The sequence below is a fragment of the Crinia signifera genome, chromosome 1 (genome assembly GCF_055691185.1).
Source record: "Crinia signifera chromosome 1, ASM5569118v1, whole genome shotgun sequence".
In the NCBI taxonomy this organism is placed as follows: Eukaryota; Metazoa; Chordata; class Amphibia; order Anura; family Myobatrachidae; genus Crinia; species Crinia signifera.
The window spans coordinates 230,422,975-230,438,650 of NC_139217.1; the positions used below are offsets into that span (position 1 = coordinate 230,422,975).

Consider the following 15,676-nt stretch of genomic DNA (forward strand, 5'->3'; position numbering starts at 1 on the left):
ACGGCGGAAACTGGTAAGTAGTCCTTCTGGATCCCCTTCTCTTGTTCCTCTGAATGACCCCAGCCGACCGGTTTCGATATCTTGCGATATCTTTATCAAGGCATACAAGGTAAGGCCACTGGGAGGGGTATTTATACAGCCTTGTTCAATTCACAAGAAAAATCCTAATTCCAGACATAGAATACCTGACCTCTACATCCACATTATACAGATACATAAAAATAGCGTAATCCAGTCCATATTTTAGGTAAGCTGGAAATAAGGTGCTTCTCCGGCACCTGTATAGTTTTCCTGACGCCGCACGATGTAGCCGCGACTTCCGGGTGGTGACGTCGACGGAAGTGACGCGTGCGTTCCAATGCTCATACTTCCGGTATCACAAAACGGAAGAGAAGTCCTGCATCGAGTGGAACAACGGAGGTGATTTTTTGTTCCTCTTGTCACTGTTGTTCCTTCTTTAAAGTGCAAATGCATAAATTGCACTAAATCCTCGGGATAAATAAATATGATCAGTATTATGAAAAGATACATATTTATAAAAACGCATTGTTGATAAAAATACTGGCATCAGAATATTTCATAAAAAACAAACATTTATAAAAATACATTAAAAAGAAGTCATATTATAAAAACCATTTTGTCTCAAAGTCCTTATTTAACCCGTTGGGGACTAAGGTGTTATAGTTAAAAATGGTAGACATTTCGCACTTGGCAAGTTTCTTTGACAGATCACCTCCTCTTATACTGGGCACAATTTTTTGTAAAATATAGAAATTTTTTATACCAGATACATTACATTGGTGGTGTACTCTAAAATGATCCGACAGGGCATGGACCTCTAAGCCCTTTTTTATATTTCTTAAATGTTCTCCCAGTCTCACCTTAAAGATATATTATATATTTGAGACACATATCGCATATAACGGAGGAGGAAAGGAGAGGACCTTATCCAGTGTGACGTGTATCGTCCCCCATGATTATGCGCTGTTGTCTACACCACATGTAGACCACACTTTAGGGTACGAGTCCATTATCTGATGAATGCCGGAATTGAATTGATGTCTAAACAATATCACACTATTGTAGCATTTCTCTTTTTTTCTGGGTATATCTTCTGGACTGAATTGGATGTTTGCTATAGCGCCCAGGAAACCAGTTCATAATCCATATTGGTATTGTATGTTAACCCCCTTTGTTTGAAGTGGTTCTTCAAAAATTTTGTGAAAGTGGTTACCAGGGCTGCTTAATTTAGCGCACGATCTTTTGGATTTAAATCTTTTTTGTATAATCTTGCAAGAACCTTGCCAAATATGTTGCATTCTGTAAATGTATTAGATGCTTGTGTTTTCAATGTTTGAATACAGTATTCAATGCTCCCGCTGCTGTTTTCACTCCTTGCGTGAATCTTTTTTCAGTGAAAATCTGATTCACCCTATTCAATGTTCACTCTTCGCCGAAAGTGAACAGAGAATGCCGGCCAATTCTCCTTTTTATGGTCTCTGCAATTCGCTGGTGTATTTCAATGGGGTTTTCACTGGGATTTGCTAAGAGTGTATTCAATGCTAGGATGGAGAACTGCTTTCAGCAGGTTTTCGCCATGATTCACTGTCTTTTTTTGGGGAACTGTTATGTGTACTCTTAAAATAAATGTTTTATTTTCTTTTCTTTTTTAATGTAAAAAAAAAAAAAATCAGTTTACATTTTATTTGAAGGGTCTTGCTTATTTTTCCGCATTACAAGCATCTCTAATATATTTTGAGTTTATTTATTTACCCACTCAGCGAACTGACAGCCAGCTGAGCAGCGCCAGGGGTGTGTGTGTGTGTGTGTTGGGATGCAGGGGACGGCAGCTGACATTGGAAGACAATGTAACCTATACAGTCATGACACTGCAGTGAGGGTGGCATTGCTGTAATTCAGGCAATAGCCGGAGGTCTGCGGGAAAGGGAGAGAGCCATGACACTGCCTGTCTGATCAGTAGGGAGACTGGTCCAGCAGCAGACCTCCGGCTCGGTCAGACCCAGCACCGTGATACCAGATGGTCTGCTACTGCTGCTGGACCCGTCCCCGTCTTCAGGCTGTGCGGCGGCTCCCGGCGGCATCAGTGCGCTCCCCTGCCAGGACTCCGCTCCATCCTCAGCAGTGGCAGTTTAGCCGCAGCAGCAGGGGACCTGAATTCACTGTTGGGGATAATTTTTGCTGTCAGGGGCAGTGAGCCCCATGCGCATTGAATAGTGGGGGCTGGCGGCGAATAGCGGGGCAACAGTGAATCACGGCGAGCGCACTGCGAATCCAAACCCAGATTCGCTGCCATGCGCTTGCCAGAGCATTGAACACCCCCAATGTGCTGTAAACTAAATTAGAATCATCAGGCTTGATTCTGGTTCACTTGTAAAAGCAAATTCTCTCTCTAATGGACAAAACTATTATATATTTTGAAGAAAACTAACAGGGTGACAGGGTAAAGGACTACAAAACAATTGTCTTTTTTTTAAACAAATTGAGAAACTATCAAGATAAATCCTAAGATAGAATCATGTATAAAATATGTATAACTCTTGGTTAACTATTGTTTGTTCTTTCAAAACCACCCCCCCCCCCACAAAAAAAAAAAAACATTAAAAAATGAGGGGTATTATCTGACACAGAAGTGCTCCTTATTCAAGTTGGCTGTTGGTCAAGTTACGCTACACAGTAGTACTCTTTATACATGAATGCCACACAGTAGTGTTGCTTATACACAATACCCACAGTAGTGCCCCTTACAAATAATGCCCACAGAAGCACTCCTTCCACAAAATGTCCACAGTAAGTGTACCTTATACACATCCTATCCATAAGTAGTGTCTCTTACACACATATCTACCTGTCACACCAGCAGCTGACTGCCCACCCTTCCCGCAGCTCCATGCCTTGTGTCATTCAAGCATCTTCCCCTCCTCTCTGTGTACCCCCAGCCCACTCTCACCTTGTCTTCAGCAGCGGTGATGGTATGCAATCACATACACTGCGCCAGAGCCAGAAAAGGAATCTGCTGAGACATGATTTTTATTGGAATTATTGTGCAGGGCTGTGGTGGAGGTGGAATTAGTTCCCCCTACCATTACAGGGTATGAAGCTCAGTACAAACCCCCCCCCCCCCACCCCACACACACTAACCCCTGGTAGAGATACAGAACACAACACTAGTGACAGACACATGGTTCTGTTAGTGATGTTTAAGTGATGCAAGTGATGTATAGTGCAAGCTCAGGTGATGCTGGAGCACAGTTGTGATTTATTTATTCCAGTAGAGGTGCTATGACAAACCAGTTTTTAGTGTAGAAACTGAAAACTTTCTGTGAAGGGTAACAAACAAGACATTCTGCACCGGCAATTTAGTGAAGGATTAAAGGAATATTTTGAAAAATATTGTAATCAATTATTTCTAGTAATTAAAGATATGCAAGTTTAAATAGTATAGACAAATATGTATCATATGTGCAAATAAAAATTATTTGGTATCAAAATTTCTATTGCTTACACAGTTACCATACTTACCTTTTTTCTTTTTTTAATAAAACCTGCTAAACTCAAAAATATATTAAATAAAAATACAGAACTTTTACATCAAACCAAATAAATCTGCAAACTAGAATGTTTACAAAAAAGGTTGGGGATAGATGGTCTTCACCCAACCCTCAAAAATAAACTAATATACTTCATCTCCACTGGTTTATGAGAAAGAACATCAGAATAATGTTCACCTAATCCTAAACCATTTATTTATCTTGGCCTGGATCCAATCTAGTATAGGACACACCATTCATTTACACATCATGATGCTACAAAGGAAAAAAACAAAAACAAATATCCCTTTACATGTATTATATTTTAATTTGTGAAGCCTACAAATAAGGCAAGTAACACAACAGTAAAAACAAATAGCCCCTTCCATTTTCTTTCACTTCCATAAAAAATAAATAAAAACACAAATGAATAGGACGTAATATATAGTGTTTGCTTTTGCAAGATATAAATTTCACACAATGATCTCTTTAAAAAGGTAAAAATGATTTATAATACATAGATAATTATGTTGCTGTGTCAGCATAGAAAATGCACATGCATCCATGCCTAGCCTATGCAGTATAAATGATAAATAAAATACATTAGACAACACAAGCACTTTTTTTTTTTTTTTATAAACAAATACGTAAAACATTAATCTCTCATTACAGCCTTACATTGACAGGCTCAATGCTAAAAGGAAATATTTTCATTCACACTTTAGCATTCAATATTTAGAATATTTATTCAGACCTTTTTTAGTAATTTGTCATTATGCAGTTGGATATTTTTGTACCATGCTGGTTTCAGTGGATTTTTTTCCTTTTTTTTTTTAAATATAATCTCTTAAAGAAATATATTTTTTACAGTTTTGCAAGTTATTACATTTAAGACATATCATGTGTTAAAAGGAACAAAGGAATTGCATACTGATGTTCACCAGATTTCAAAGGGTCCTAACAAATCTGTGATGTAACATTTAATGGATACAGTAAAGTGGTGTACCGTAAGTCCAGGCACACATTGCATACAAAACAAAGTAATGAAATTACATATTTAAAGTTGACTACAGTTTGTTTTTATCAAATAATGGGAGAAATCGTTCTGTTGGCATGCAGTTGCAGCAAATATCACAGACACTTCCTGTCTGGTGCATATGTATGGATTTCATGCACACAGCATACAAGATTTTTGTACACATTATGCACAATTCTAAATAAAGCAGCTTCCTCCTGTCAGCATTCATGCCAATACATAACTAACATTTGCAGTTTGTATCAAATCACAGTTTTATATTCAGGTATACTTCAAACATGAGCATACCATTGGTTTTCCAAATGTAGGCATATACATACAACAGTCTTCATTTAAACTCAAACAATCCCATTACCCAACCCCATCAAAGAAAAAAAAATGAAATGCAAAATGTTAAAGCAGCATAGGTTCAGACAAAATTCTTCTTACAGTGTCATAGAAAATATACTTTATACAGAGCCAGAGTAATATTTAACAGTGATGTCTCCACAGAAGTTTAGAATACATATTTGTATACATAAACTAATTGAAATTGGTAAATGTTTACACAGTCCATATTAGTAATCTTGGCCTGATCATATACAAGGCACCAAAAAACGTGTGGAGGCACCTCAGCTATCTAGGGTGAAGACTTTTTGTGCAATATTAGTAGCCCCACAGAACATGAGCTTTTTAATAAAGCTCTACTAACTAATGAGTTCAGTTTGTCATTTAACTCCTGCCATTTTGTTTTATCACTTGAAAATAATGAGGGATAAATTACTAACCGAGTAGCTTCTAATTTACATGTACAGGCTGTTTGTAAAATGATAGTTAGGAGCTGGTTGGTTGGTACTTTATTTCTCACAACGTATCTCTTGCAAAGCTTTGATAAATACACCCCTTTAATGTTCTAATGTTCCAAATTAATGCTATCAATTTGGCAGCGAAGCAAGCAGGCCAAAACTACTCTTTACTACTTGTAGCATGTGTCATCTCATTCATAAGATTGGATTCACTCAGCAGTTACATAAATCTTGTAAACAGTCTTGTAATGTAGTCCAAATAAAAAAGCAAAAGCAAAAAAAAACACATTAATCAGAGCTGATGGGAAATTTAACATTAAGAACCATAAATATATCCAATGGAAACTAAGGCATTTATATAATGTGGTTTCACTGGCAACCATATGAAGAAAACATTTGACAGAAGAATACACCATCAAATATAAACAATACTGATGGTGCTTAGAGTGTAACTGGTGTTTGGTCAAGCAATAGGTAAAATATTCAGCTGAGCTGCAGCAATCACAAAAGCCACTGACATCACTATAAATTTCTAAAGTAAAACGACAAAGTGCTCCGAACCAAGACCTGAACTGCATTATGTACTCACAGATGTGTGATTCGGCTATAAAATTACATTCCAATTTATGGTTTCACATTATATTCTACAAATGGATTTGTGAGGCACAATGACATCAGGACTTGCAGATACATACTGTACTGCACACAGATGGGAATGTTGTCATCCTGGTTGGCTTTTGTCACTAATTGTATGGGTCCTGGGAAAATTACTTTATTTTTAAACAAATAAAAAAAAAAAGAAAAAAAAAAAAAAGAATTGCAATGCAACTATTTCCGACATTAGCTGTTGATTATATTGTATTAGTGAGTAGCGGTGGCATATATTATGAGCGGAAAATAGAGCTACCGTATCCCCATTCCTTATTAACATAGTGCGTATTAAAACTCATGCATTATGAGAAAGCATATTAAGGACACATTCATACATGCATTTTTCTAGAAGCACACAAGAAACTATATATGCTTATAAAAAATATATTTTTTTTTTACATTGAAAAAATGTAGTATACAGCTTCCATAGAATGGCACCAAACTTATCAATGCAAAAGGTGTCATAGAACAGATTTCTTCTTTCATGTGCTCCCCATCCAGTTTTAGAAAAAACATTGATATGAAGTGGCCCTAAGTGAAGTGTTTTTTTGGGCTCCTTTGAAATTTGTAACAACCGGGCACAATCAGTGGGATGTAAAGGAGACAGATCACTGGACCTGCTGGATGCCAGAGAATCTCAGATGGAGCAATCATTTACAAGTCAAAATCACGCCTTTTAAATGATTGCCCCTTTAAAAAACTGTCTGGGTTTCGCCAGCATCCTACAGGTCCGGTACTCGCTGACTACATTACATCCTGCCCCATGAATGGACTATAACTTTGCAAACCATTCAGCCTTGTCTAGAATGGTAAATTACTGCCAGCACACCTCTAAAACGGGTCATTGTTCACTTAAACCAGGCATGTCCAAACTATGGCCCTCCAGCTGTTGTGAAACTGCAAGTCCCATCATGCCTTGCCACAGTTTTGCTATAAATGATTGCTAAAACTATGGCAAGGCATGCTGGGATGTGTAGTTTCACAACATCTGGAGGGCAATAGTTTGGACATGCCTGACTTAAACAATGTACTCTAAACTCAATAGTACTTATGGGTATGGGAAATATGTAGGTATTCAATTATAATAATCCTTCATATTTATAACTTATTGTATTTTAAGAGGAAGATACAATTGATGCAACTGATATTCTAACATTGTTTAATTAAAATGAATATTAGTGTATTAATGATATTGTAAACTAACAAACCACCACCAGGTGGTTAAGCTTAATATATGCGAGAATTGACATTAAATGTTGTATCTTCTTACGTACTATATTTTCTTGAATATTTGCAATGGAAAATAAATGGCTAATGGCTGCATAGTTGAACATATCACCAATATAAAGTTGTCCTCAAACCGAACGTTGATTTCATGTTGTAACATTACATTTTTAAAGGTTAAAGTTTTTTTGCACTTGAAGCTATTTCTTCTGCCTTTAAAAACCCAGAGGGAAAACATACATGTAACATATAGGTAAATACAAGAAGTTAGTGTCTAATGCATTCATACCTATATAGGAAGCAGAGGAGGAATACTTGCAGGATTCTGCTGAGGCAGTACACATATTGAGCATTCATAACGTGCAGCATACCACAGTCCAATGCATTCATGTCCTATGCTGGTAATATCATATGAAGGGACATCATATGCACTCAATCCCCATACACTATCAAAGATTCTCTTTGAAAGGCATGTCATTAATTCACCTTACTGAGGTCAAAGTAGAGAGGTTGCCGTACCTACCTAATAGTCATATAAAGCAACTTGTAGCTATGGTCACAGATGTAATCATCTGCCTTGCCATCATGTTTGGCAAGTACTCAGGGCAACAGAACATGAGAGCTGCCAAATGGTCTGAGCATAGCTCTGCAGTGACTCTTTATGATCTGTTACCATTGAAATCAGAGCAGTTTGCAACAGTCAGCCTGCGGCTTCTCTGCCCTTTACACTATTCTAAAGCAAACATGAGGAGACCCATGGCATCATGTTCACCACAATTGCACTGGCAGTCATAGAAGACAAGCTTGTGACACTAAGGTTTTAGTGTCTTAGTCTGCTAGCGCTTAACGTTTTTACTACTAGCATTGGTTTATCTTCCCAAACCAAGCAACTCTGCCGGGTAAGGATATTTGCACACTGGTGTCATGCGCTCAGTCTGTTTTGCTGATGTCCTCCAGCACATGGTAAATATAGCTAGGGTGCACTTTACAATGGGATCACTTGGTGAAAATCTCCACCACTAAGCCGGAAAGCATTTCTTTATATTTTGTACACCCATATTCCAGGTGTATCTGATTATATAGTTACATATATAAAGGAGCCATGTACACAGTATTTACCTTACAAATACTGTGTTGAAACCAATGTAAAATTTACAGATGCTGCTGCCAACTTAAAAACTTGGTAATGCCAAAAGGAACAGATGTGTTTGGAATATGATAAATACCAAACAAAGGGATTAGAAGTTACATCTCATGTGATTTCCTCCTTACATGTACCTGCTACAAGTAGAACTCTTTTTATGTGTTTATATATGAATTGCTGAAAAGATAATATAATGATGCTTTTGTTCAATTCTCATTTTAGATATGCACAGATACACATTCGAACACACAACTATCATACACTAGTATAAATCTGATAACCTCTTCTCTCCTTTTTGAGCTCATTCTTTCAGACTGTGAACCTTCCTAAACTGTGTTGGAAATTTATTTGAATACGTTTTATTTTCTCTTTTTTTTTTAATCTTCTACTGATACGTAAATGCAAGAACCTGCCAGCAAATGTCAAGGCGAATTTTGATTTGAGAAGTGAAATTTGGTCTAATTTCAAAACACAGTTTTGATAGCAACTAACAGACTGGGTTTTTTTTCCGCTACAAATCATCTTTCCCATAAAGCTGTGTCCCTATGGAGAATTATCACTTCTACAGTGCGGATGAGAAAGATGGAGTGTTTTTATATATGAACACCACATCAGTGCTGAATATCTCCCCAACAGCAAGTACAGTATTCTTTACTCCTTTTCACAATAAAACATGCAGAACCATGCTTTATTGATTTAATTAGCATATAAAAAGGGAGAAAATAATAGGTATTATGCTGTAACATCACATTTAAACTGTAATAATACAAGACTAACCGTGACTAATCTGAAAATTCTGTGTCCATGTGTAATTACCAATTACTCAATGGATGGGAATTAAGACTAAGCCAATGACAATGATGATGATTACTCTAACCAGTCTACAATGAATGGTTTGGTTGGTAACATTCCCTTTTCAATATTAAGTGACCTTCCAGTTTGAATGAGAAATAAAAATACAGAGTGCTTCTGTTGGCATTATGAAGCAATTCTACACTCCATATACTCAAAACATTTAAATAGAATATAAAAAAACAAAAAACACAAATGAAACAGCAGATTGTTGCTGGCCTTTCTGGCAGCAACTAAATCAATAAACCTAGAAACAAGACAAGTAACAAAATACACCAATCAAGAGTGAGAAGAAAACGCTTACAAAACTCAGATGGGTTTAGCTACATGAAAATATCCACTAAATAGAACTTTTACCATTTCCTTTATCATAGACGTGTGCTCATGCAGTTTACACAGCACCGCACTACAGCACCGCTTTTTTTCTCCCACTCAAAGAATGCATGATCATCTGAATGGCTGATAAAAATGGATAACTGATCATGAGGAAAATTTCCATCAAAATCCTTCTGCAAGGAATAACATTACTCCTTTTTAGGCTCCGACTATTCATTCGCATGTGTTTAAATTTTGAATGCAGCATAAGTGGATGTAGCTTTTGTCCAGCAAAGTAACTTTCTACAAACTTTTTATTCCAAGATTCAGTCAAGTTTCCATTTCCTTGTGGACAAATCTGTGTGATGGAACTTTGGCGGTGAATTCATGTGCAGTCCTTCATCAGACTCCGATGAGTGAATTGCACGATCTAAAACATGGCGCATAATGTGTGATTTGTAGCATTGCAAGCTTGGGACAAAAAAGGTTTTACTCATTAGTACATCACAGAGCGACACCTCTCAGCGGTTGCCTAAGACATGGCTGACCTGCTGAACTTTTATGCTCAGCTGGGGAAAGGGGCAGCATAATTTATGACATGAAAGTATTCACTCTACAGTCGGTCCATTCTGAAAGTATCTTCTGTGGCAGGGTCAGTCAAGACCATGTCTGGGTCGTTAAGCATATGAAGTCCATCCAATGTCAAAGGATCGATTTTCAGTTCATCCAAGGGAAACTGTGAATCAGAATCAAAACTCACATCGCCAACACCTGCCAGTGAACTGGTAAGTTCTTTTGATAAGCTCGGGGGAGACTCCCCTGTTACTGGGAAAGAAAATACAAAAGAAAAAGGCCTTCATTAAACAGATATGGCTACAATGTAATTTAAGACTTTCATTGTCACATTCCTGAATTGTTTAACTTCATAAAGCACAGACATACCTGTGAGAATAATGTTGGGTATGTTGCCATGACTGGAATAACTGAGCTGCTGTGAGTCATGTAAACTTCCATGACTACTTGTGAGTCCCATCATGGCCGCCTGAGAGTAGTTAAGGGTTGAGCAAGGGCTGTACAGGCTGTTGGAGCTAATTGCATTTTCAATCATATTAAACTGTTCAAGCTGCAGAGAGAAAAAAAATATCACTACTATGGTGCAAACCTGTAGATTCAGTTGACCATAGCATATTATATATATATTTCACAACATTTAACCCAGCTGCACAAAGCCATGGGGGCAGATCCAGTTAAAAGTGTGCAAATAACACAGATTTGTCCTCAGAGTTCTGAAAGATCTGAGAAAAGATCTGCTTAAAGTTCACCCTTCGGGACAGTTGAACGTGTTTACTGTGGACAGCTAATTAAAACATTAAAAAAAATAAAGGCCACAGCTAACTGAATCTACCGCATAGTATTAATACCAATGCATTCAAACATAAATCCTCAATTATGATGACGCCAATCTGTGTTCTAACACTGACATTTTATGAGCCACAGGTGGAAATATTTAATTGATTCTACAGTATGAGGATTAATGAAAAACAAACTGTTTGGTGCTTTGAGGACAGAGTTTGAGAATCTGTAAAGGAAAAACCTGTTGAGCAAAACTGTACAGACATATGTGTGGTCACTAACAAATAGATGTAAAACTAATAACTCTTAATCTATGCAGAACATTAAATGCTAAATTGTTTGGAGAGTTCAGTGGCTGTTGTGCATGATTTTCAGTGGCTTAAAATCAAAGCGCTAAAAGTACTTAGACACAGTCTTCTGCTTCAGTTGTTATGGTGTCCTGCATCCAGCAGCTAGAGCGCCAATTAGTGTCACACTGGGAACATTTGTTTTCAAATGTTAACTGTGTTGTTGATGAAGTTTAACCTGGCCATTATCACATTGGAACAGAGGTTCCCATTCTCCACCATTACAGTCCAGGTTTTAAGGCTATCCATTGCGTATGTCCATATGGATAAATCCACTGAGATACTTAATACATTGCTCTTTTACACCAACATGAAAATCTCAGGGGTTTATTTTGCAAATGCAACAACCCGTTTTTTTTTGTCAGGGGAAACTGCTTGACGTGGGTCTGGAACGGATTAGATCAGACTAATGATGTGTACACACTGTGCAATTTTGGCTACAATTTTGACTATGTAGTCAAAATAGGATAGAAATTTGATAGTAATTTAGCCAAAATCCCGGGATTGGCATCCCTAAAAAAAAGCGCCTCTGTGCCCCACATCGAATTACTTTAGGGGAGCCGTGGAGCGGGGCCGGCGGCAGCGGTGCGGAGGCAGAATGGAGGCAATCGGTGGGTATGACGCTGGAGGTGCTTGGGTCACTGTGTGTGGGCAAGAGAGATCTGGCAGCGGAGGTGCAGTGCTGCAGCCTGTACAGCATAACCTATGACGAGTCATGCTGCCCAGGCCACGCGCTGGTCGGGAACAGCCAGGCAGGGTCTGAGCAGGTGCTCAGATGATGCCCGGCATTAGACTGCGCATGCGCAAACTAATCCTGAAATCCCAGGATTGGATACTTCAATGCCCAGGATTGAAATCCCAGATATTTTGGGGGCAAATCCCAGGATCCCGATGATCCTGAAATTGGCCACCCTAGTTACACGCTTATATTCTACAAGCGGATTTAAAGGTGTTTTTCACATAGAAGTGTGCTTCACAAGAAAGGACAAAGACCGACTGGTTATATGACCAGATAGACAAGAATTAGAGTTGCAGACCGTTCAATAAAGTTTCACCTTAATCCATGTACACACTAAAAATTGATATTATTGTTAATACTCATAACTGAGGCAACACTGCTAATAATAATAATTATAAATGGAATCAGAATAAAACAGTGTGTCTATATACAGTGCAGTCGGTACATGGACATGCAGTATAATTGCATATAGAACCTGTGTTTTAATAGAACCTAATAAAATGTTTTTTTTTTCCTGAATTTAGATATTGTTACTAACAACATTTTTTACCCAAAAGCAAGTCTGTCACTCAAAGGGATACTGTGGACATCGCTCAGTTGCTGACATTCTGGCTGCCAGTTCAGCACAGCTGAGGGGTTGGGGTAGTTGATTGCTGAAGGGGTAGTGCAGGGTCCATGATTCTACAGTTGGGGTAGTGCTAGTAGATGGTTGCACATTTGCATCATTGAGGCCATGCCCTCTATATACAATGCCAATACTATCAGCACTTTACAGTGGAGTGTGGCTATGGTAACAATTCAGAGTGAATCGTGTCATTGTCCGCCCACTTTATTCAGTAAGTGGGCAGCTTTCTGGTAGTAGACTTGCCTACTCAATTTTTGAGAGCACCCTGGAAGTATTAGGAGAGTAGGCAAGTATGGCATATAGATCAGACAGCATAAATTAATGAGAACTAATACAGATACATTTTTTTTAACCTTTTGCTTGGATTTCTTCCCACCTCATTTCTCCCATCAAATGCAAGTTACATGCTATAAAATATACAAGTTATGGGTAAGAGTCCTTTTTTAAATATTCAAGTAAGTCTGTGCCTTTTTTATCTAGATGTGAATTTTTTTTCGAAGTGAAATATTTCATTATTTAAGAACTGCTGCAGTCTATTTATACAAACTCCATTTCCTTAGTGCCCACATTACTTTTTGCTACTATGGTTTCATAGATCAGAGGGTGAGAACTCTATTAGGCAAGGGCAGGAGTGGTTCTATATTTAGGTTTTATGTGCAGTTAGGATTTCCTACAATTATAAAATAAATGTAGACATTTCTTTAATTTCCGATGAAGCAGCACACAGCTACAGACTACTAAATAATTGAATGTAACTTGGTAGAGATATTAAATATTTAGTTTACTTATTTGAGCACAGAATGTAGGATAAAAAGTTGTGTTTTACAACAGCATTATGCTCTAGTGCATTTGCAAGTCCATGACTTTAATTCAGAAACATAAAAAATATATATCAAAATAAAACACTGCTGAAATCCATCTGCACAATGCCTCAATTTCACAGTGCATAATGATTGAAAGATTAAGCAGAGCCATTTAATACCCTGGCTGAGAAAGGACAAAATCCCCATCTTTTCAGCTGGATGTAGGTCATAGTATTCCACCTTAAAAATGTCATGTTGCACTACAACAGTTTTTAGCATAAACAGTAAATCGTACTACAGGATTCATTCATTTATGTCAGGTATTCCCAACCAAGGTCCTCAAGGCACACCAACAGTGCAGGTTTTAGTGATATCCAGGCTTCAGCACAGATGGGTTTAATCAGAATCCCTCAGATACTAATTAAGTCACCTGTGCTCAAGCCTGGATATCTACAAAACCTGCACTGTTGGTGTGCCTTGAGGACCGTGGTTGGGAATGCCTGATTTACGTGCATACATTCAAAGTACCATATAACCTTTCACACTCAAGTTTTTCATATACTAATATGACATCAATGGTAAGCGAACATTATGTAGTTGAATACAGATATTATCAAAACAATTAAATATGTAGAGGCAGAGGACAAAATTGTATTTTGCCAGCTGAATTATTCTTGATTTCTGCAATGTCTATAGAATGTTCTCACTGTTAAGCATGTATAGAGATTGCAAACTATCAGTGCAGTCTTATCTGTAAAGCTGGTTTATAATACACTACTTCACCCACCACAGCTCCTCATCAAATACAGCAAGGACCTCTAGCAGCCCCTGCCACAATTTTAGCATCCCCTAATAGTAAAACTGCTGAAGGGCATACAGGGAATTAAAATATAACAGCTGGACAGCCACAGGTTGGCCAAGCTGCTCTAGCTAATCTGTTTTTTTTTCCCCTTTAAACCATTTTGTTTCGCATTACCGTTTGATATATTAATGGATATATAATGTTATTATATATTAATATTGTAAAACACTTTTAGAAACATTGAATAAAAAATGCTTCAATACTTTCTAATAACAATCTAATTATAAACGGTATCTGACTTTTGTGCGATTCTGACTGTGGCTAAATGACAGAAAATAACCTATGCTAAGATATCATAGGGCAGTGGTGTCAAACTCACGGCCCTCCAGCAGTTGTGGAACTACACATGCCAGAATGCCCTGCCACAGTTTTAGCAATCCGTTATATAAAATCTGTGGCAGGGCATGCTAAAACGTGTAGTTCCACAACAGCTGGAGGGCCGTGAGTTTGACACCACTGTTATAGGCCATGAGTTGGGAGCAAAGATTAAAAAAAGCAGTAACTTTGCATCTGAAACATATCAAGTTGCACTACAACAGGTGAGTTATATACTGTATCACAGTCAATGTCAAGGTTGGCAGCCAGTAAGTCAAGGTCAGGTCAATATTCACTAGATGGACATTAAAAGGTCAACATGCTTTACCATCCAAGCAAGCCATGCAAGGGTACACAGTACACATGCTTGACCTGGACCTGGACCTTTTGGTGTCTACCTATTGACTGTCGAAAGACTCCCTGCACTGTATAAATGGTAGTCAAAACACACTCACACAGCAATACCAGCTGATCACTTATTTTATACTCTTACTGGTTTCTAGCAGGCAACCATAATAGCACCCATAGGGCCCTGCACCTTAAACATCTCAGGTCTCCAACTAGGGCATACCCACTGTATGCCCTAGTTGGAGCCCTGAGATGTTTAAGGTGAGTTACCAAATATCTTGATCACAGCTGCAAACAAACAAAACCCTAAGACATTTTTATATATTTAAAATAAAAAGGTTAGAAATTACTAATTGCACGTATATAGTTTAGCTTTAAACAGAACAACTTTAAATAGTAATTCTACCTTATCATTTGGTACAGTGAAATACAAGAATTAAAAACAGATGCAACTAGCAAGTGACATATGTAAGAGATACCAAATTATCAGACAGCATCAAAACAGATTTGTAAATAAATAGACAAAATTAATCCAAATCACATAACACACAGATGGAATAGAGTGAGTGCTGCATATAAAGACTTATTTCAGTTAGTCATCAATAGAAATACAAATATATGTCAAGACTAGTCTCTTCCTGTAGTGCAGAATGATGGAGAAAAAAAACCTGTTGCTTTTATTTTTACTATTTAACCTTCCTTGCATGTTTATTAACACAAAATAGATAA

The 15,676-nt window shown here is 37.7% G+C and overlaps 1 protein-coding gene across 2 annotated transcripts in view; it reads right to left on the minus strand.

The window, feature by feature from the left end:
* Window positions 1–3,856: 3,856 nt before the first annotated feature.
* Window positions 3,857–15,676, minus strand: part of CRTC1 (CREB regulated transcription coactivator 1) — a 158,001-nt gene continuing 146,181 nt past the window's right edge. For both annotated transcript variants that reach the window (XM_083179396.1, XM_083179397.1), the window contains 2 exons: window positions 10,498–10,678; window positions 3,857–10,380 (listed from right to left, as the gene is read on the minus strand). In XM_083179396.1, coding sequence (XP_083035522.1) covers window positions 10,169–10,380; window positions 10,498–10,678 — 393 coding nt within the window. In that variant the 3' untranslated portion in view covers window positions 3,857–10,168. The remainder of the gene's footprint in view (window positions 10,381–10,497; window positions 10,679–15,676) is intronic.